Source organism: Euprymna scolopes, chromosome 13 (assembly GCF_053919585.1).
Source record: "Euprymna scolopes isolate OS-2025 chromosome 13, ASM5391958v1, whole genome shotgun sequence".
NCBI classification, from domain to species: Eukaryota; Metazoa; Mollusca; class Cephalopoda; order Sepiida; family Sepiolidae; genus Euprymna; species Euprymna scolopes.
Genome location: NC_136494.1, coordinates 131,211,281 through 131,235,513, shown reverse-complemented (window position 1 = coordinate 131,235,513; position 24,233 = coordinate 131,211,281). Strand labels below are relative to the sequence as shown.

Here is a 24,233-nt window from a genome sequence, read left to right as displayed (position 1 = left end):
ACCCATTTTTATGGAAATTATCTTTAGATCTTCGGCTTAATATCTTTGGAATATATAATGCATTAAAGTTTTCATTTTCAGCAATAATTTCAGAAGAATTCGTTCATAAAATCTGTAAAAATATATAAATAAGAGTTTCAAATAACATTCAATTTAAGCTGAAGTTATTTAAAACTGAAATAAATTGAACTGAGCACAGTAGTGGAATCATGATATGTTGTTCACATGCATATTATATACTAGCATGCCGCCCCACGTTGCCTGGTTGTAAAATACGCTTTAATATGATATTTTTTTATGCAGATTTCATATTTATTATAATAGAGCAAATTTTTTTTATTGATTATTATATTGTACCCAGTATATAGTAGTTATTTCAAAAGTTAAAAAAAAAATGACTTGGACGCCATCAGCTAGAATCAAAACTAAAACATTTAGCATTCTAGCCTTATTTGTTACCATTTGAGCTAACAGATGAATATCAAAACTTGAAAAATTGACTGACTTTAACATTTAAATGTATATTTGCCCATACATAGAGGAGCATTTTCAGTCGACTTATGTCTGCTAAGCTCCAATATATATATATATATATATATATATATATATATATATATATATATATATGTATATATATATATATATCTGTATATATAAAAGGCAAAATGTGTGTGATCATTTTATGTATGTCTCGCAAAGGCTTTTTTCGCCGGCATTTTCGAGGGGCTTACTATGTCTTAAAACTTTTTATATACTGTCTAAATCATATATCGAAGATTTGCGAACACGTGTCGCGTCTAGATTTATTTACATCGACTTTTATAAGATTTGTGCTATTTCACTGCGTCACCTGTTTGTTTGGCTTTTTAGTATAAATGCAGTGAAACTAAATTGAAACGTTGTGTTCTCGGTTTTCGTGCCAAAACGTCCAGAAAGCAATCAGCTTTTGATCAATGTGGAGTTTCTCCTTATATCATACAATTGCTATTCGAGTTGGACAATCCCCTTTAAATGGGGAGCTGCTTCACCCCCTCACCATCATCTTGGGGAAGCAAAAACTAAAAATACTGCCACATCATCCTAACGCTCTTGCGTGACCCCATTTAGCGTCTACTTATCAATCAAACCTATTTCACTCGCTTATAAGCCTTAACTTAATATGCTAATCAATTACTCTTACTCGTGGCTGAGACGGTTAAATGGTTGGCTTTTGTTTCCACTTCTGCATCAAGGCTTCTGGGTTCAATCCTGCCTCCCGACTAAAACTATTTTCTTTTTCTTTTACACCCGGGCAACGCTTTTTTTTTTTTTCTTTTAATTTAAACAGGGTTATTACTTCGCTTATTCTTTAGTTTACCCCCCCTACACACACACAGCGTTGTTATCTTAAGATTGCAGGTTCGATCTGACAGGTTTATTTGTGCAATTTTTTTTCCGCTTTTTTTTTTTTTTGTTTTGATTTTTCCGATTATTTAAACATCGTCTGTTTTATAATATTTAAACAGGCTTATTACTTACCCCCCCTCCATACACACACCTACAAACACCCGAGCAACGCCGGGTACCCCCCGCTAGTGTATATATATATATATATATATATATATATATATATATATAATTCAGGCTAATATTTCCCAGAGGTAAAGTAACTAATGATGTGTTAATGAGGTTAATACAAGAGTGCTCAATACCAAGGGCAAGATATACTTTTTATTTGTTTTACATTACTGACTAAATTTTTTTATAAGCAATATTGCCTGAAGAGGTCTCTAGTTACTGGCTGACCGAAATATGCTCATGAATGTGTAGCGACATATTAATGCTTATGTAAAACAAAATTAATGAAAGATGAAAAATAAAAGTTATATATAGCTTTATTATATCATCAAAACAATAAAGAAAATAAAAGGAGAAAATTAAGAAGAAGAAGCCTCTTTAGGCCATGGCATTTCGAAGCTAAATGCTTTTCATCAGAAGAGAAGGGCCCGAATGATATATAAGAGAGAGAGAGAGAGAGAGAGAGAGAGAGAGAGAGAGACGGACCGGATTATACAAAAAGGATTTGATAACTGTTTGTTTCACTAAGTTTTTTTAAATTCAACATGCACATATACTTTATTTCTGAGATCGAATTATGTTTGAAAAGAATTCTATTTTAAATGTTTTAATCAGCCACAGCATATGATTTACTGAATAAGTGGCTTATCTCTCTATACATTTCACAATCTCCTCCTCACTGTATTTGTATTCAACTACTCTCTAATCTATTGTTATACCAATGTGAGCATTTAAAGAAAGATCTTTTATCAGTATAGCCATCTAATTTATATATGTACTAGCCTGGGTGCCCGGCGTTGTCTGGGTGTTTGGAGGTGTGTGTTGAACAAAAAAAAATTAAAAAGAAAGAGTGGTAGTAGGCATGCAGGCTCGAACCCTTGATGTGAAAGCAGAAAAGAAAGTGAAAGAAAACTTGACGTCCTAATCCTACTCCATGATGCGACCGGAAGTTTGGAATGTGTAAATAGGTAAAGTCATTCCAACTGATACGATGACTTGCAAAAATGGTTATGCAAAGAAAAAAAAACCAAAAAAAAACGACACTCTCCTTGTAGAAAACTGTCCAGTTCAGGTTAGTATTTTTAGCCAATTTTTCGATATTTGTCGTCCGTAGGGTCAAGCTTCAAAACGATCCCATCCTCGTGAAAATCCGTCGCCTCTATCGAAAGTTTTGGGCATACATACATTCATACATACATACATACATACATACATACGTATATTTAAACAGGCAAGTGAAATTTATATAATAGATGTCTTGACACACCACAAACATATGCATAAATTAAATAGAAAAATAAGTCTCTTTACTCTTATATAAAATGATTAAGAATGATAATAATATTAGTAATAAAAAAGATACCATAGAAGTAAGGAGGTTTATCATTTTTTATTATGTAAGAACAATGTTGTAGCATATGTCACAGTTTATGAATTTTCGCATAAAATAAATAAAGTAATAGTGGTAGTGGTTGCGGAATTATCTTGTCTATATTTATATATAGTATAATAATAATGTGTAAAGTATATACGTGCACGCGTGTGTAATGTTTGACTGATCTGAAAGCAGTGCATTATATAAATAAATTCAATATTTATCTTGATTTAAAAAAATCATAAAAATGTTCAAATCATAAAGACATGAATTATTTTTCTTTGCTATCAATTGATTCATGAAAAAAAATAAATATTTATTCATGAAGCTTACCTTACAGTGAGTGTTTTTTTCTTGATTTGAATTTGAATTTTTTTAACTTTTGTAAAAGTTGTCTAATAATCACTCCTTGTATTTCCTTTTATAACAACAAAAATCATTTTTTAATTAATTTTTTATTGAATTATTTTGATAATAACAGAAATAATATTTTTCATTGAAAAAATTGGTCAGCATGTGAGCAAAAAGAAAATCATAAAACTTCTGCATTTTATGTAAACTACTTTCCGGAAAATTCTGATGATAACACAGTCCTAATTCTGCATAAGAATCTGGTTTTATTAATAAGTACTAATAATAGTTTATTATTATATCGCTTATTAATAAATAATAGTTTAATAATATGTAGAAACAGAGGTGCAAAATGATTGCAAATTTCTGGAAAATTTTAATATTTACAACAATATTGTGTAATATCTGTTTTTTATGAAACTCAGAATCCTTTGTGAGTAAAAAGATTTAAAAAAAAAAAAGAAGAATGTTTTGGAGATACATTCATTACATCTGCCCATTTAGTGATGAAAATGTGCAAGTAAGGAAGTAGTTAAGACTGCTATTTCAAAGTTAAGCATGATGGGCGAATGAAAGAATTTATAGAGATGGTTGGGCACATCAAAAATGCTATTCCCATCTTAAACATTAATATAATCTATTGTCTGGTGGACACGGATCACAATACATTACATGAAACTATCCGTTATAGTCACAGATGCTGAGCATCATTCATTCATTTAGCATAGAATCAAATGATTATTATTGCTATTCGTTTCCCCAATATCTTTCTAATTAGAATTCTTTTTAGAAAGTCATTGCTTCCTTACAGGAGAGACTATGTGAAGGTTGCGAGCATTCCTGAATAAAAGTGTTTTTGTGGAATGAATTGAATTTGAACTCGGCACGCACAGATTGGCAGTCTACATTGTTATACACTAAGCCACCGTTACCTCCCTCTAAATGCAGATTAGTAGTCGTTCCTCAACTTACCAAACCTCTACCACCACGTTTTGTATACATCACCTCATATTCCAAAAAAGGTCCCCTATCTAAGGTGTTGACCAGACTCCATATTACAAAAACATTAACAGGCCAATAAAAATGCTATTTCAAATTTAAGTGTGATTAACCAACAAACAGAACTTTTTAGAGACTCTTCATCTAAATATGTAAAATGCTATTCTCAAGATGCAAAGATTTTTTTCCTTAAGAATAAATTACAATATTAGTGCAAAGATTATTTTCAGGAATTCTTAGCTGGAGAAGATATTTTCTATTTGTATGAAAAATGGTTAAATAAAGCATTATGTCTGCAATGGTAAAAATTGCATTAGAATCAGAAAATGCCATGTGGCAGAATACACATATCTTCTATTTTTAAATATCTGTTTCGACCTGAAAATCATAACAGAAAATTAAAAATATGAATGAAAAATTTTTCATAGAATTTTTTTAGTATTCTTATTACATATAGGTTTGTGGCCTTTATTAACAGTCTATTGTTTAAACATGCACATACAGAGAGAGAGAGAGAGAGAGAGACAGACAGAGAGACAGAGAGACAGAGAGGGAGTGTGAGTGTGAGTTTACAAAAATATACTTAATGGAAAAGTAAGATTTTTTTGAGGAAGTCATTGACTGTCATTTTCCGATGTTCTGTGAATGTTAGTTCCAACGGGCTTTCCTGATGCTGAGAATTTCGAAAGACTTTCTTCTATCATATTTGCCTTTCTTTCTTTAATTTGATATTATTTTTCTTGTAGTGTCGTTTAGTGAGTTATTGATCTTTTTTAATAAAAACAAAAAAAAAAAAAATGATAAAACTTAATTCTCTAGATTTTGTGTCTTCCTTCCCATTTTTCTTGCTTTGGTTGGAGTTTTATGCTTTCTAATCACCTGCCAAAATAGCCTGCCATTCTTGCTTCATTCTTTAACTATAGACGGAAGCTCTAACGAGAATATAAGCACTTGGCCCCATACCTGACTCGGTATCATATAAGGATCTCTGCTCCCATGAGTCTGACATTTAAGGGGATATACTTAGATGGCGCATTTTTGATGGTGGACTCTCTTGCCTTTGACCAAGCCGGAACAGAGTGAAACTATACCCTAAATCCTAGTGCTGGGACTCGAAACTAGATCAGAGATGTAATAATACTCATAAATTTACTTAAACAGTAAACTATGAATATATGAAATAAAATTCATCAATTAAAAATTCAATTCTAAATAAAGTTTTTTATGACAGAAAAATTTTACTTTGAAAATATGATTTCATATAAAAATTGAACAGTGAAAATTGATGAACTACTTTAACATTTGTGTTTTTTATCTCTACTTTTGTATCAATTGAACCAAATGAGGAAACCTTCCGTTTTCTTTTTACAGGACATACTTTTTCACCTGAAAGCGAAACATTTCTTGCCAAAAAAGTAATTTTGGACAAGACTGACATCTGCTTCCCATCAACATCTTTACAACAAGCATCATACAAAACTTTCATGATCTTCAACACTGGCAAAACACCGTTATTTTACGAATTTGACATTGATCATTCTGAGTAAGTGTTTTTTCTACATTTATTTTTACAATCGTATGTTTGTGCTCGCAACCATTTTATCATCATCTAAATTCACGATGAGTGGTGACTGATTATTCCAGGTAAATGACAAAGTTCTCTCTGATTCTCTCTCCTCTGATCTCGAGCGCGTGGTTCAGTGGGGGAAGATGTGGCTGGTTACCTTTAATGCATCCAAAACCAAACTCCTATCCTTACATCATCAACGCTCTGATCCCCAGCTGGCATCAATTGTGATGGATGGCTCTCGTCTGGGTGTGGCCCCGTGTTTTGACAAGCTTCTGGGTTTGACCTTTACTCCTGATCTGAAATGGAACACATACATCAAGTCTGTTGCCAAGATCGCTGGAAAGATGGTGGGATCCTTCTACCGCTCCAGAAGATATCTCACTACTGATGCAATTCTCTATCTATATAAAAGCCAAATATGTCCAAGGATGAAATACTGTTGCCATATCTGGGCAGGAGCGGCCAAAAACAGCCTATCATGCCTTGACAGAGTACAAAATAGACTTCGTGGCTTAGTGGGGGATGCCCTTTTCTCTACCCTGCAACCTCTCTCCCACAGAAGAGACGTTGCGAGCCTATCCTTGTTTTATCGTTATTTCCATGGCAGGTGCTCGTCTGAACTCCAATCTCTGGTCCCCCCTCGCCAATCTTTCACGAAAAACACCCGTCTAGCTGAATCCACTGTGAAAAATGTCCCCCACTCTATATCTGTGCCTAAATCAAAACGCGGATTCCATGAACAAAGCTTCTTTCTTAGAAGTGCACGCCTGTGGAACTCTGTTCCGTCTGCCTGCTTCCCTCCGGACTACAACTTGGATGTGTTCAAGTCCAACGTTAACAAATTCCTAATGAACCGCCCCCTTAATTAAACACTTCATCAAATCTCCACACTAATGTAATGTACTTGCAATAACCCTTATCCCTGAGTGGCTTCCGGGCCTTGATAAGTGGTGATCACTGTGTAAAAAAAAAAAAAAAAGGTAAAATACTGAATGATTTATTTGTTTATAGATAATCATATTTGTATTATCAGAAAAGTGAGATTTTGTTATCATATTCCCAAAATACAATCCAAATTTTCCGGCAATTCTTGAGATAATGGTTCAGGTGTTGGCAGTTGTCTGTTCACTGATAGTTGTGAGGAAGAATTAAGGTTCATTGAGGGCACATCCTGAATTTGAACATACATAGCTAATAGCGGTGGGAGACCTGTTGGAGAGTCACATAATAAAGCAGATCCTGATTGTGCAGTGGGGTGTCATAGGCACAGAATGCCCGGATTGATCCACAAGTGACAAGTGGTGGTGTAGTTCTCGCTGTACTTTTAGTGTGAAGTATTGATTGATGAAAACTTGACCTGCCAAACAAAAATTCTCTGGTTTTCTATAAATCATTGATGGCTTACAATATTTCCAGAACTTTCTATCTCAAGTTAGCAATTATTAAATAAATCTGTTCACCTTGTACTTTTGAGCTACTATTCTCATCTTGAATGGTATTCTTATAACGTTATGGCTGATGTAATCTCCGACCCTCTTCAGGTTTGTCTTGGGAATATGTATGGAATTTCAAACGTATCCTTTTATGTAAGTGATGTGGACAGATGGACTCAAGGATAAAGTGCTAAGCAATAATTGAGTTTGGCAGACTGCTTGAAGGTTCAATACTGACGATACTAAGAATATAAGAAAAGAAGACACTTAATACTTCTATCTTGTCAAGGCTATCTCCATGGATTGAATAAAGGGTTTTGTTCAAAATCCCATACATCTTTCTGAGTTTAAGAAGACGTTGTGAAAATAACATCCAAGATGAGAACTTCTGTTCAAATAACTCAAATAATCAATCTTCATTTACAGTGATATGCAGAAAAGATTTGCAAGGCAGGCGCTTAAGTAAAATAAAAACGGTGTTTCATCGGGGCACAGGCCTTTAATACATTTTCCCTGAAAAGGCCACTTTAAAAACAGTAAAAGGGGCAGATGCTTGGGCATCCCAAGCACCCCCTTCTGCACGCCCCTGCTCATTTAAACATTTTCAAAATGATTTTTTTAATTTTTAATGCTTTTTTCATTATTTTCTCTGTTATTTTTTAACTCTTTTATGCAGATCATGTCATACACAATCGATTAAATCCGTTTTAATTAAATGCACTTTCTTCAGTTCATTAATCACTTTCAATCCTCTCATAATATTCATCATAATATCATTCAATTGACAATTAACCCATCTCATTTTTCCTTATCCTTGTGTAGCTTTTGACCTTGATAAATGATGACTCGTTAGTACAAAAATAATATAATGTGCATTCGTTTTGAAAAGATTTTGTTCAATGAAAGATCTTCCTCTCTAAAATGAATATTTTATTTGGTAACCATATATTTTTTCTAGATTTGTGTTAACTGCACTCATATATATATATATATATATATATATATATATATATATATATATATATTGGCCCATTTTTTTTAACAATGATGAGTTTTATATTTTTTGTATCATCTGTTTTGCAAATTAGTTGAACATGTTCACTTAATCGCAATTGGAATTACTGAGAGAATTTAACATTAAAACGCAGATTTCATTTAAATTGAAATGACGATTCCTGTGGCATGTTCGTTTCACAGCAATCATCATCTCAAAATGTTAATACTGCATTTTCCAGTTTCATTTTCTGGTAGATAAAATTCTTCATCTATGAGTCAGATATGTCCTAAGATGGAGTATTTCTGCCATATCTGAGGAGGTGTCACTCGGAGAAATCTTTCTTGTTTTGACTGAATTCAAAGTTGACTTTGCAATATAGTTGGCTATGAGATCTCCTGTTGTCTACCTTTATTTTTCCACAAAGCAGATGTGGCCAGTCTTTCTCTGCTCTAATTTCATGAAATGTCCAATCTCTGTATCCTCCATTTTACATTTGCAACAAGAACTCGTCTTCTTACTACAACTGCAAAGAATTTCCCTTATTTTCTCCATGTATCAAACATAAAATTAAATTTTCATGAATAGAGTTTCTCTCCAAGAAATTTCCATCTGTGAAACACCTTACCATGAGACTGCTTGCATACAGACTATGGTCATTTTCAAATCAAATAGTTCATACAGACTATGATCATTTTAAAAAAGAAAAAAACTCATCAGAAATATGACTAATATCACTCTTTTTATTCTATTCACCATTATTAATCCTATTTTAATGTTCTGTATCATTCAAATGACAGTCCAACGTCCTCCTAACCTTCAGTTGATTTTTGTTTTCATAAGTGTTACATTATGAATAATAAAAAAAAAAGATTATGAAAGTTTGTTTTGTTTCAGAATTTTTTAAATGAGGATTGATAATTTTGATTATTTACACTAATGTTTCTCGCCTTGAGAGTTATTCTTACAACGTTTTACCCGATGTGTTCGACATTCGCCAGATTTATCTTGTTGAACTTGGCAATCTGTATGGAATTTCGAATGAAACTCTTTATTTAATCCATGAGGGTAGTATGCTCTCATCCCGTCAGCCATGACGGGACAGAAATCTTAAATATTTGACAATTGTATTATTAGTATGGCCTGCACTGAAAATTGAACTTTCAACCTCCAAAAGAGTGTCACTTGAGCTGAATTTTTAGTACCACTTTATCCGTTACATGATAGGTCCTTTCCAGCGAGACTAAAAGTATAATTGCAAATTACTTGAAAATTTTTACTTATTAGAGTATATAAATGTATGCACATATGGAGGACACATTTATATACTCGTATATTTATTTGTATGTCTATATAATATCTATTTAAGATAAAGAGTTTAGTTGAAGTGTGGAGAGGGGAGTGTCTTCCAAAGAATCGAGAGTAGAAAAAGAGCAGGGTTAGTATCATTGTCTTTTCGATGCCATTTTTGGAAAATATTTTCATTTTTTTCACTGCAGGATTCACTTGCAGTTCAGATGAGATATGGAAATGTTGAAACGGTGATCGATCCGAGTAGACTCCTTATAATTTTTACATAAATTTATTTATTAAAAGTTCTATTGAACACTTTTGAAGAAATATTGGTTTTTAGTTCATGTTTACAAGCTACAGGAACTTTGTGTGTGTGTGTGTGTGTGTGTGTGTGTATATATATATATATATATATTATGAACAAAATATAGTGGAAGATAAAGTGTACCAAAAGTAAACTCAATGCCAACTCTCTACTCTGCATCAGTAAAGATTGTCATGCGTTGAGAATTCTATTTTTTAGCATTGCTAGATGCTCACACACATATCATCAGACAAGCTAAGGCCCACTTAACAGCCTTAGTTCACATAGCATTAAACTTGACAGATATATAGAGATATTATCTAGGAAACCCGACGTTGCCCAGGATTGAATGAGGATCAACGAATGGTCCACACTTCCATCGAAATCGGTGAAATCACCAATTTTCAATAAATCGATTTATTGCCAGCATGCGTCCCCACAGTGATTTAATGCACAATACGTTGTAGTCTACATTTCACTGTAGAGAACCTACTGTTGATTTTATAAAACTATTTTTATATAGTAACTTGAATTAAAGTTTAAAATGCAAAACAAAAAAGTATCAATTGTGCTCTAAACAGAAGCATTTATTTCGAGCGCTTCTCTGTCTTATCGACACAACCTACTGTTGATTTTAAACTCCAAGCCGTTCTGTTTGTGTAGTGATAAAACTTCTCAAATGCACTTATGATGTTAAATTGTATAAGGGTGTTAACTTTAGTCAAAATCGGACTCTTCCTTCTTTAATGGGACTTTTCCGATTATCGATACCTATTGGAAATATTCTGATATAAACCTGTCTATGATCATTCCCAAACATATAAAGTACATTTGTGTGAAATTTAAAAATATCGGCCCAGTCGTTTCAAAGTCGTCCATATGGAACGAACTCACAAACAGATACCTTTGCTATATAAGTAGAGATAGACTTTTGGGATATCAAACAAGTTTCAGTTGAGTTCTAAAATTGTACTTATATATATATAGTAATCAAGATTTCAAGCTTCTTATTTTCTTAAAATTATCATTTTAATTACATTTATAGTATTAGAAAATCGTCATATTTTGTTTTCAGAATGACAAGTTTCTGATCGTTTAAATTCCGTTATTTCTATCAATACAAATAACCGTTTCTTTCCAAATGAAGAAATTAAGAGTCACTTGAATTTCTGACATTACTTGCCAGTAATTAATCATTTAAATCGATGAACCACTTGTGTTTCTATCAACTGCTTAAGACAAATATGTGTATGTTCAGTTTGAGCTACAAGTAGACAGATTATTGGGTAACAATGTTATTCCAGCATTAAATTTCATTTCCAACAGTAGGCGTATGATAATCACATGAGATAACATTGTGTTACATTTACCTATTGAATTCGCTACTTACAAAATGTTAAGCAAAACTATTGCGTTTAACCATACATGCAAAAGTGAAAAATGTTTTTAGAAATAACAGTGAAAGCAAAAACCATTTTTTTTTGTTTCAATTAGTTTTATATCTCCTCGGACAATGCCGAGAAACGGATCCTGCTTGTTTAAATTTTTTTTTTTTTTTACTGCTTCCTATATCAACAGGATTGATTAATGTTTTATTAGTATGCATAAAATCAGTCAATTTATTGAAGATTTTCTGTACAAAACTCTACTCAAGATTTAAATATTTAGTGAAATATTTTTCAATCAGTCGGAGAACCGAAATTTTTTCCAGCTACCACAGTAAGAAAATAACCTGCAAAAAAGGTGAGAAAAGGTGCAAACGCACCCCCCCCAAGTTTATAAATAAAAAAAGCAACATCAATATATGGCACAATCACGTTGACATAACTGATCTCATTAGATAACCGAAGTTAAGCAATATTGAGCCTGCTCAGTACCAGATCGGAGATCATTTGAGAATATCAGACAGTGTATGTAGTAAGACATAAACGTCTCTATGCAAGAAATTTAAAAAAACTAATTGAAAATTATTTCACCTGAGCAAGATACACATGCTACTGGGGATCACCTGTGAATTTGATATTTGTTAGAATCTTCCTCCTTTAGAAGAAGCCACCTGAACCTGCACAGGATGTGTGCCACACGGAAACAGGAGGACATATGAAATGTGAGCAAAATACTTTCTTTGTTTTTTTTTTTATATTATATTGTATACTAGACAATGTACAAGTTGTTGCCTGCGAGTCAAAATATGAATAATACAACATAAATGGTATAAGTTAGTTAATCCAAAGTGTTCAATATCCTGGACAGAGAAGATATGTTAAAAAATTGTGTCGTTCAGGAAAAACAACTTTATACTGTTTTATACAGGAAAATCTATTTGGTTTTTCTTGGGACAGAAAGTAATGACAATCAAAAATTCCCCATTATCCTAAAAATAGCAAGTATGTTCAAATGCAACTTTATTTTTCCTGAGTAATGCTGGGTAGTCCTGCTAGTTTATTATAAAACGGGTAAATGTCTGGTTGTATGTTCAGCTAAAATTGGAAAAATACACAACAAACACCCCAAAAGTTAGTATTTTTTTAATCAACGTTAGCCTGAGTGTATAATATCGAAAAAAAAAAAAAAGGATTGACTGTTTATGGGTCAAATGGCCATTTATTTATCATTTAATGTTATCAAGATATACATGCATCTTTTAATATTATCATGTAAGGAGACATAAATAATTTTTTTTCATGGAGTTATTATACTGATTCTAGTAACACGGGAGATGGAAAGAGAGAGGAGTCTCAGGGATGGGTATATTGCTGACGACACTACACTTTATAACAGATAAAAGGGGAAAACGAATGAACATTTATCAAGGCAATGGTGGAAACCCTAGAGGAAGATCTCTAGCCTGTAGTGGAATGCTGCCAAGACTAAGCTTCTTTCCTTTAATAACTACAAGAAACCTTCTCAACCACTAATAGCCATGGCTAATAATACATTACTTGAAAGTACTTCATTCAAACTCCTTGGCTTAACGTTCACAAGGAATATGATTTGGAATAGATATATTGAGGAAATTGTCAAGGCTGCTGCAAAGAAGGTGGGCTCTCTCTACTGTGCTAGAAAGTTACTTATGCCTGGGAGTATCCTGTACCTGTACAAGGCCACCATTCGTCCATGTGTGGAATATTGTTGCCACATTTGGGCTGGTGTATCTGCTACTAGTCCCTCACTCTTAGACAGGGTTCAAAAGAGAGTCACCAACCTAAAAGGTCTTGAACTGTCAGTTAAGCTTCAACCGCTATCCCATTGACGAAATGTTGCATCCCTCTTCCCGTTTTACAAGTATTTTAATAGTAGGTGCTCTGACGAACTGTAACGTAAATATCCCCAACAAACCAGAGCAGCAGCAAAATCTCACCCCTACAAATAGAAATCCCCCGATATAAGAAAGCCGTCTACTCTAATAATTTCTTCCCTGGGACTGTTAGACTTTGGAATTCCCTATTGGGTTCCTGCTTCCCTGACTGTACTGACATGCAGAAGTTAAAGTGTAATGTAAACAGACATCTTGCTGCTCAACTCCCTACATAGTACCCCTGCAAATTATGTCCCAGATAGTAGCTCCCTGCATCAAAGTGATACCGTGCCTTATTTGAGATGAAAATGCAATAAAACAAAAAGCTATGTTATATTTTGATCATGATTGAACTTTACTCAAACAAGGGACTGTTCTGTCTTTTGAAAGTCTGAGATTTCAAGCATGATACATCTTGATCAGAAACGTTTAATGGTTTGATGTACGTGGCACTTTTTGTGAGAGTTTTCCTGATTGCCTTCATTGGTCTATTGTATTGGCTCTGTCGATTTGATAGTTATAAACTTCAATCCTAAACAATAATACCAGGATGGATATCAAAACATGGTAACAAAATTAAATAAAATTATGTAAGCAGAAATTTGAAGAGATCAACGCCAGAAGATATCCTCCTAAAAACAAGAAATCGCAAAAATGTGGAAAATAGTATGAAACATAGTATGTAAACATAAATGTTGTTCATCCGTTAGTCATGACTTTTTAAGATGTAATAAATAATAATTGCAAAATTTATCACGTTTATATCCAAAATTTTAACTACTTTTAGAAATGGAAAATAGTACATTAATAGAAAATAATAACTTCCCAACAAATAAAGTCGATGCCAAAACCGAAAATTGAAACCAAAATCTTGAGATATATCCAGTCTACCAACTAACCTATTTGGATTTTCTTACAAATTGAACTGAAAACGCTACGTTAAAATCATTATATCTTTATCATTACGTCATCGATTTATGATTTATGTCATGTTTTAAAACATTAATTAAACATGAAAGATGATAAAAAATAAATTGCTAAGCATCATTGATAACGTTGAAAATTAGTTTAATCGTCCAAAATAATGTTAAAAACAATATAACATTTAATGTATATATCTATAAAAGTGATAATGTGTGTGTGTGAGAGAGAGAGAACACTTCTCAACCAATATACTCAACGAATGTTTGATCTACAGACTTGAAATTTGGTATATAGGGTATCCAGATACGTGGAAAACTTATTAATCGGTTTCCATCCGAAAAAAAGGGCTGCTAAGAGATTAAAATTGAAAACTAGTATGTGGGGGTCATCAGATTTTTATCTGTCAACTGTTTTCATGGATGCACATGTGTGAATCGTTCACATGACAGATTCATTATGTTAAGAATAAGTAGGTTGCAAAACACCTTTTAAATATCGTGTCAAGCTGGCCTAATGATTATCATACTTGACTCACTATCTTTTGGTTTGGGTTTTGATCGCAGCTCGAGTATTTTTTTTTTTTACTTACAAGAAGTGAACTGTTTAGAAAAAAACATAATACTTGCATGCACATGTTTCAGTTTCTGTACAAATTAAAATAAAATATTCAATATTCATGCATATTTTATGACCAGGCAACGCTGGGCCGCCTCCTAGTATATCGTAGAATTTGAATCTGCAGGACCCATAATTTTAGTAATGTAAACAGAGATTATAGCAAATTCTGGTTGGAAGCAAGAGAATGATAGTATTACAGGATTGAAAAGGATAACGATCTCAGAATACTAAAAGCAAGAATAACACAATCAAAAGTTTTTATATGAAAGTCGTTCTAGTTGATTCCTGGCAAGAACAAGAAAAACAATGAAGTCACCAATGATGACTTTCTAGACTATAGATTTTGTTTGTCATCTGTTTCTTTGAGATTGCTGAGAATTCAGCGTCAACAGAAGAGCTGCTGCTACTGCTGCTGGTACAGTTGCTATTGTAATTTAGCATGGTTTAGTTTGATTACTCCTACATTTCCAAAAAGGGAGTCACAATTTATCAAGATCCAAAGACAACTTGAGTACAAGTATATGTTGATTTAGGCACAAATAGGGAGTAAGAGAAATTGTTTATACTGGTTGTACATAGATGGGTGTTTTTGCGAAAGTTTAGCAGTGTGGAACCATAGATTGAAGCTGAGACGAGCACTTGCCATGAAAATAATAATAGAGAACCGACAGGCTGACAATGTTTCTGTTAAGTGTTGTGACATTATGTTGAACAAAGATGGCGGCATAGTTCAGATCAGATCCTGACTGTAATAAGATGGTGCCCAAGAATCAAATGTGATCCGTGACGTATTTAGCGGCAAACTGATTGAATCCAAAATTCAACAATTTTTATACTAACTTTGGAAGATTTTGATTGGTTGTTTAGCACAGCCGGTGGTTATAAAAATGATTCGCGAATTCGTCTCATACCCCCATTTCTCGTGATGGGGAAGGTCTCCTAGAGGTTTTGGCTGCAGGGAGACAGGGTAGTCGTACTCGTCAAGAATCTGTTCTTGTACACTCAGCCCAATAGGTGAGGGGCCGGGAACTGGCCCAGCACCTGTCCGACTGAGGTACACCGCTTGGGTACTACCTAGGAGGTCCACCCTCCCAGGCCTTGCCACCGAGCTTTCCGGTGGGGCAAGTTGATTGCTTGTCGCCTGAAGCACCTTTATCAGGGAATGCCAACAGGGGTACCCCGGCAATTTTTGATGAGGCAAGAGTGCCCCTCCTTTAGGAGAGCTTGCCTATTTCCACCTTCTGGCCTTGTGCAACATTTTAGTGTGGTGGACACCAAATAAATAACTACCTCCATTAGGAGTTAAAAACATTTTACACACCCCTGTTTTTGATATAATGGAAGAATCCTTTGGGATTCAATTTTGGTTTGACTTGAGAAAAGGAAAAAAAAAATAAAAAAAAATAAAACAAACAAATAAATGAACAATTAAAAATAAACCAATAAAATAATTTTAATTTTTTTTTTGAGGGGGGGAGAATTTGTCTTTATTCTCATTGGTCAAAAGAAATTGTTAATATATTGGATTGGTATAATGTGTGCAAAAAGAAGCCATTTTTTAAAATACATATAAAAATAAACACTTTTCAAATACATATAAACATACAAATAGAATACTTTTCAAATACATATAAACATATGCACAAAAATTCACAAATATACATTTTTTGTTTTTAACAAATGTTTGCCAAAAAAAAATTATTTGATAAAAAGGAAATTTACAACAAGGTTTTAACAAGTGACATTTTTTTTTAAAACCAAAACTGGAAACATTATGTTAGGTATTAGTTGGTTAATTTGGTTAGTAAGGTAGAAATGGTCGCAGTTTAATGTCGTGCCTGGGACAATTTACAATTTTCTTAGATTTTAGAAGGGTGTTCAGAAAAATTGCCTCCTACGCGGAATAGGTTAGGGCCACATATTCTGCTTCAAAAATAGAAAGGGCAACAATTTGTTGCTTTTTAGTTTTCCAAGAGATCATAGGCCCAGTCTTTGACAGTCTAAAACAATACCTCATTATACTTTTTCTATTCTCAGAGTTACCCCAATCTGAATCTGAAAATCCTTCTAAATTTAGAGGATATGTAGACTTTTTAAATATTAAAGATTGTTCCTTGGTTTCTTTTAGGTTTTACACCGCAAAACGCTCCGTACAGCGTTTTGCCTATTCTTTTATTGAACGATCTATTTCTGATATATGCTAATGCCATTAAAGCGTACATCCATAAACTATGCATTAATTTCGATTCGATAAGTAGGCATCTTGTCATCTCAAAAAGGGTTCGCCATGCCCTTTCAGCGGTGCCATTTTGGAAGGGGGAATACAGCGCAGATTTCTCGTGTTTAATACGGTGGTTAATTAATAAAAGTTCAAAGTCTTTACTAGTAAATTCAGTCTCATTGTCTGAGCGAATACATTTTACTGAGCTGTACAGGGCAATATCAGCTAAATATTTCTTAGTGGCGAGGATAGTGTCGGATTTGTTTTTTAGAAAATAAACTAGAATTAAACCGGAAAAATCATCAATAAAGTTCAAAACATACCTAAGATTATTTCTCCCCATCGGGCTAACTGGACCTGCTAAGTCACAATGCGACAGTGAGAGAATTTTCGTAGCTTTTTTGTCTGGTGTTCGGCTTATATATTTTGTCATTTTCCTCTGTGCACACACATTATAATTTGGGAGATCGTCTGAAGGTATTATTTTCATGCCTTCGACTACATTTGCTCATTTTTTAATATCAGCTGTATTGCAGTGTCCTAGAATTTTAGGCCAGGTTTCCAAGTCGTGACAGGCAGTTTTTGAGGGAACCATACTTTTTAAATAATATAGTTGGCCATTTTCTTTAATGTCAAATACAGTTCAATTGGGGTATATCAATTTTGACTTGTTTTGGCCAAACTTTATATTCGCACCTTGTTTAATTGCAGCCTACATGGAAAATATGTCTTGCTTTAATGTAGGTATGAACAGAGCATTTTTTAGAATACAGTTACAGATTTCGCCTTTATTATTTTTTAGGGATATTTTAGCATCACCTCTTTTCAAGACTATATCATTCATTTGACAAAATGACTTTGTAGATTAAAGTTTGAATCAAAATTAATAAAATCAGATTCCTTGGTGATAACGTGTGCTGTAGCACCACAGTATATAAGGAGAGTTTTACCGTTTGTAGTATTGTCAAAGTTAGAATAGAAATGTATATTCTTCCTCAAAGTTCTCAACGTTTTTTTACAGAAAGAGGTTCTCCTACGTTTTGAAGCCAGTTTTGATCTCTGTCAAGTCAGGAAAGGGTTTTCCAAGCAGCTTTTGCCTGATGTGGTAACAGTACTCGATTTTAGAACATACCTGTTTTTTTTTTGTTTTGTTTTACAGGTAGAGGATTGTATCAGGAGTGAGATACCTCTTGGAATAGTAGAATGATGCAACCATTTTTCGAATGATTTTAGCAAGATTTGATCAGGTCAGGATTGAAGGTCAGACCCAGAAACTTGTTAAAGCAAGGAGCTTCTTTGTGCCACATACTTAAGGTTAGAAGATAAACAGTATTTACTTCTCTTCTACTGCAAGAACTATGACACAAGGGTTGGAATGTGGGATTGAGAAGTCAACGCCCCCGAGGAGGGGCACTCTGACTTGCAAAAAGTGCCTGGGCAGCTCCGTTGCCATTCCCCGGTAAAGACGTCTCAGGCGATTAGCAATAAACTAACTCCTCAAAGAGAGAAGGCAAAGCCCAGAAGGACATTACACCACAATCAACAGGAATGGTCTAATCTCTGTTGATTTTGCAGGTTGAGATCAGAGGAGAGAAACTCTGAGAAAGCTTGGTTGACTTTTGAAGTGTTGCCATAGATGGTAGTGTCATTTGCCTATATGTGGGCAAATGAACTTAGAATGGGGTTTAGGAGATCGTTAATGAAGATAATGACCAGAGTTGGATCTAGGATGAATCCTTGAGGTACGCCAGCATTGATACTTTGAGTTTCAGACTCCATCCCATTGATGACTACTTATAAAAACTTATAAGAGAAAAAAAAATTTGATGGTTCAGAAGACATTTCCAGATAGCTGTTCTTGCCATTGTGGTATGCCGCTCATGGTTGGGTCAAGTGTACAAAATGTCTCTCTTTATATGGTAGTTGACTACTGTTACTGTTAAGATCATGCTTCAAGATGGTTTGGTCTGCTTGTAGTTCTACTCATTGGTACAAAACTATTTAATCTGCAAAATTCCAGAGTGTTTGCATGCACAGTCGTGGAAGGTTTCATCTAGAACACAAAAAGGAGTGGTGTAGAAGAAATGTTGCCACTTTTAATCTTATTAATTTACGGTTCCACTCTTGATATCAGCAGAAGGATAGATGACCAGAGGTTGATGGATCCTGATTTCAATTCATGATTGATCTTTAGCAAAATGTTGCTGGTCTGGTTGCCACAGCATGTTTGCCACAAACTGGAGTCCTAGATGATATATCTTTGACAATATCATATTAACACGGTAAATAAGAGTCAGACTTTAAAAAGGTTGCTTTGATGTTTTCCCTTATTTTAAAGAAAGGAGATGTGTCATGTGAGACATAATTATTTCTGTTTAACACACATATGCCAGGTTTTCTGAACTAATTACTTTCTCTTGTGTGCAATGGTCTTGGATGTCTTTGTCTTGTGGGTGGAGTTAATTTAGCTAATCACTTCCGGTTAATTTGTCAAAGTGTGCCAAATACAACAAAAGAAAAGAAGAAAGATGATTAAACGTGTTGCTGAGTATGTGCAAATGAACATATCTTAAAATCTCGTGAATTTTTATTGTTTTGAAAATGTATCCGCATTTGTAAATTCTGTGTTTGTCACAAAAAGTCATAATTAAAAAGTCTTTTCATAAAACAAAAAAAGTTGTCTCCCTTGCATTCTTCTTTTGTTCTGCTAATTTACGAGGAGCCAAACAGGAAGAAAGAATTATGATGTAAATTCAACAAAAATATTTTCGAACAATGGACAGCAGTATTGAAGTAATTTACATCCGAGAATATTAATGAATCATTTACAAAAGACAGTATTATGTAATAGAAAAGATATTTACACAAAATAAATGGGCGTAAAATATGCAACGGCAAATTTGTAAATCTGTGTCTTCTATCACATGATTATGTTCTTGAATAAAAATAGGCACCAGACTAAGCAGGTGTAAGTTTTCGAAGCTTGAGGTGAAGGTGCTATTAATAAAGAATATTCTTTATTCAAGAGAAAGAATGGTATATGAACATACGAGCAATGCACTACCATACTTTAAAAATCTGCAATGCCTATAAAAAAATGTAATAGAAAAAACTATTTACTGGTAAAAGAATTTACTTGAAAAAATTCCAAAAATCTTCAACTAGAACGGAATTCTTAAACTAAAACAAATGATAAATAACACCCTACATGAGAGCTCATTGTTCAAACTTTTCAGCTTAACATTCACAAGCAACATGAATTAAAACAAATACACTGAGGATATTATGAAGGCTGCTGCAAAGAATGTAGGCTCCTTTTACAATACTAGAAAATTACTCATACTTGAGAGTATCTTCTATCTCTACAAAGCCATTACTCACCCATGTATAGAGTATTGTTGTTACATCTGGGTTGGTGTGTCTCCCACTAGTCTCTCACTCTTAGACAGGGTCCAAAACAGAATCTTAAATCGAATAGGTCCTGCACGATCTATCAAGCTTCAACCTCTGTTCCATCACTTCAGTGTTGTGTACGTGTGCTTGTTTTACAAGTACTTTAATAGAACATGCTCTGATGAAGTAGCACATGTCCTCTCGACGTACATACTCCCAACTAATCCAACAGCAGCACTTTATTGTTCAGGTTCCAGATGCCAGAAAGCCTTCTAATACTCTAATAGTTTCTTCCCTCAAACTGCTTAACTTTTAAATTTCCTCCCTGTTTTCTGTTTTCCTAACTGAAATATCTCACTGCTCAACTCCCCAATTGCGGTATGGGTTCAAACCTGCTTGCCTATTACCACTTTTTTTTTTTTTTTGCTCAACACACACCTCCAAACTCCCGGGCAACGCTGGCCACTCAAGCTAGTATAATATAAAAGAAAATGCCAGTTCCCCTATTTCATTGACCAGAATAGGTTAATAAGCAAAAGCTAGAAAAATAGTTTCCTCAGTCGTTTCGTCAATAAATTATGTATTATGAAAATAAAAATTTATTACTTGCTCCACAGACAGAACAGTCTTGCATCGTATTTATGTCCTCTTACATTAAAATCAAGATATAATGCTACTAAACCTTATGTCTAGAATTCTTATTGCAAGTTTAATCAAAATCTATCGCATGATTTTAATTCTAGAAAACTTATCTTAAAAACAAATTAAAATTCAGATATTCTTGCTTAATTGATGTCTCTGACTATGGATCAAATTTAATGTAAATCTGAAATATTTGAATTTTTAAATGAAATGTTGTACCCAACTTTATTTAACCAGAAATGTACAAGAATAGGCCGAAATAACTATATATAGCGAAAACCATATTTGAATATTATCTTTATAAATAAAATGTATGTGCGTGTGTCTGTCTGTATAGTGTGGGTTATGATGTCAAAGATGTTGTAAAAATGTGGTCCTTGTGAATTGTTGGTTTTGCATCATGAAATTTAGATCCAATGAAGCATCGTAATTTTATATCTACATAAATAGAACAGTAGATGTATGTATGTGTGTCTGTCTGTGTGTAAATATTTAGCTGATAAACTCTTAAACACATAACACTGAAATTAACAGAAAATAATCGTATACCAAGGATGGTTTATAACAAATGAAATCTTTGTTTGGATGGATGAACAACACATACAAAAGTCGGCAAGTTGCAATGCAGAATGTCTATTTTACTTGTTTGCATATTTGTATTAGTTGTTGTATGCGTAAAACTATATCATAGCTGAAAGTGGTTTCATTTAAAAACTTTATCATCTGTCTATCTGGTTTGTTTAAATAGTAGAGAATGCAACTGGAGTGCTGAGGGAATGCAGCTCGAATGCTAAATGCTTTGGTTTCGATTCTAGCTGTGCCACCTAAGCCATTTTTTTATTACTTTGGAAATCAGTACTATTTATCAGGTACAATATAATATTCAATTGAGAATTGGATCTGTAATAATAAATACGAAATTTGCGTGAATTAAAACGTATGTTGATTAAAGCATTATCTTAAATGGTTCATATCTTTTAATGAGAACTTTCTTAGAATACCGTCAGTTTTAATTCAGTCAAACTTATGAAATACTGAAAAAAAAAAAGAAATAAATAAAAATAACTAATTTTTTTTTAAATCCTGAAAACTATGCACGCATTTTTGTATGTGTGTGTGTGCAGACATCGAATGTTAATATTTTATGTTGTTTAGGGTAAATAACGTCAAATATAAAAATGAAACTCAATGAAAACATTTAAAAATGTTTCTTTGCAAATAATACAATATAATTTTACTAAAAAAAAAATCATATCTTTCCATTTATATCCGCAAGCTGACACGAAAGTTAATTTTATTTTAAAATGTCATTGTTCAATTTACAAAAACAATGAGAGAAATTGTGAATTTTTGGAAAATTATTGTTTTGGACGTTAAGAACTTTGTTTTGTTCTTTTGCCCTGGAGACACATTCTTTCACGGTGTAATAAATAAAAACAAGACAAAGTATGTTAAACCATTTCTGTCTACATCTAGTATGAAAAAAAGGCAAAAAATACACACACACACACACACACGCACACACACAAACAAATTCACCTAAAAATTAAAACATTAAAGATTCTTATTTTTTTACTTTAAAAGATTTAATCATAAAATGATATTTAGAAAAAAGGTTTTAGGCGAAGCATTCATTCCGAATTCTTAAAATGAAATTCTAATATTAGTTATATTGATTCCAAATATTTAAAATTATATCACGTTGAAGCATCGGTTTTCATTAGATCACCAAAGTTAAGCAATATTGAACCTGGTCAGTATGAGATTAGTGGCCATTTGGAAATGCTAGGTGCTGTATGAAGTAGAGCATCGACACCTCCCTGCAAGAAATGCAAAGACCTAACATCGTCACATCCCTTGACTTGGATATACATACAACTAGGAACCGCTTGTGGACTGGCTATTCCCAGGAAATTTCCTCCTTTGGAAGAAGCCGGCCAACCCACATAGGGTGAATTCCAATGGGATACATGGCAAATGTTTCAAATTAGAAAAGTTTCAAAACGTTTTTGACCTCTGCTGAAATTAAAATAAATATCTCATATATGAAATAAGGTTTCAATTTCTCTTATTTCTTTTATGGGGATAGCAGAAGATTGAAAAAATAATCAGTTTTATTTGGCCGCTTATTGAGCCATGTTTTAAAAAACAGAGATTTTATTTTCAATAACTTCCATCACTTTTCATATTTGTTACACTTCGTCACATTTACACAAAGTCAGAGGAGTTTCACTCTCACATTTAATCTAATACCACTGCAAATCACATATACCAGGAAGATTTTCTTGTAGAAGACAGCACTATTATTGGTAGGTTAGACATCGAGATGTGATTCGGACGAATGCTAAAACGCAAATGGTTCTAATCGTTACCCTCTTTTTTCTTCTCTGGTTCGTTTTGATACGATCTCTTTGTCACTTACCAAAGCTAGATAGTTTAACATGGTGTTAAAGCCAATGAATTTCAAGAGATGAAAATCTTTCGAAACCTCAAAAAGTAATACCTATATGTGAATGTAGTAAACCAATGCAAAATCAGAAATTCCCGTAACACTTGACCAAGAAAATCGATTTTGGAAGGATTCTCTAGCCAACGAAATGGAAGGAACCCACACATGTCTACTGAACATCCCACTCTTTGTCTATGTAAATATATTTATATGTGTAGACATGTAAATATATTTATATGCGTAGATGTGTAAATACATTTAAATGTGTAGACGTGTAAACATATTTATATACACAGACGTGTAAATATATTTATATGAGTAGAGGTGTAAATATATTAATATGCTCAGATGTGTAAATATATTTATATGTGTAGATGTGTAACTATATTTATATGCGCAGACGTGTAAATATATTTATCTGGGTAGACGTGTGAACATATTTATGTACACAGACGTAAATATATGCATATGCATAGGTGTGTAATCTATAATCGTATAATTTTTTTTATTGATAGTCATATTAACAACACTTTTTTTTCTATTTAGTTAAAAAGAAAACACAACTTTCTTATATATAGGTTGTGAGATTGTATTTATCTGCAAAAGATCTTGCTAATTTGCATATCTTTTAAACATTCATTTTAATTAATTCCCTATTGTCTTTTTTTTTCGGTTTTCTTATGGGATGATGATTACATGTAATTATGTTCATGCAGATATACGTAATATTTGCATAAAAAGGTTATAGTAAACACACAACTCTTCATATATTTATGCATGTGTATATATATATTTGTTTAAAAATTTTTGCT

General features: G+C 33.2%; 1 protein-coding gene across 1 annotated transcript in view; it reads left to right on the top strand.

Moving 5' to 3' along the window:
• LOC145292193 (cilia- and flagella-associated protein 65-like) overlaps window positions 1-24,233 on the top strand; it is a 2,765,874-nt gene that overhangs the window by 1,070,305 nt on the left and 1,671,336 nt on the right. Inside the window, exon 19 of the mRNA XM_080138498.1 lies at window positions 5,654-5,825. Within this exon, the coding sequence (XP_079994624.1) occupies window positions 5,654-5,825 (172 nt within the window). The remainder of the gene's footprint in view (window positions 1-5,653; window positions 5,826-24,233) is intronic.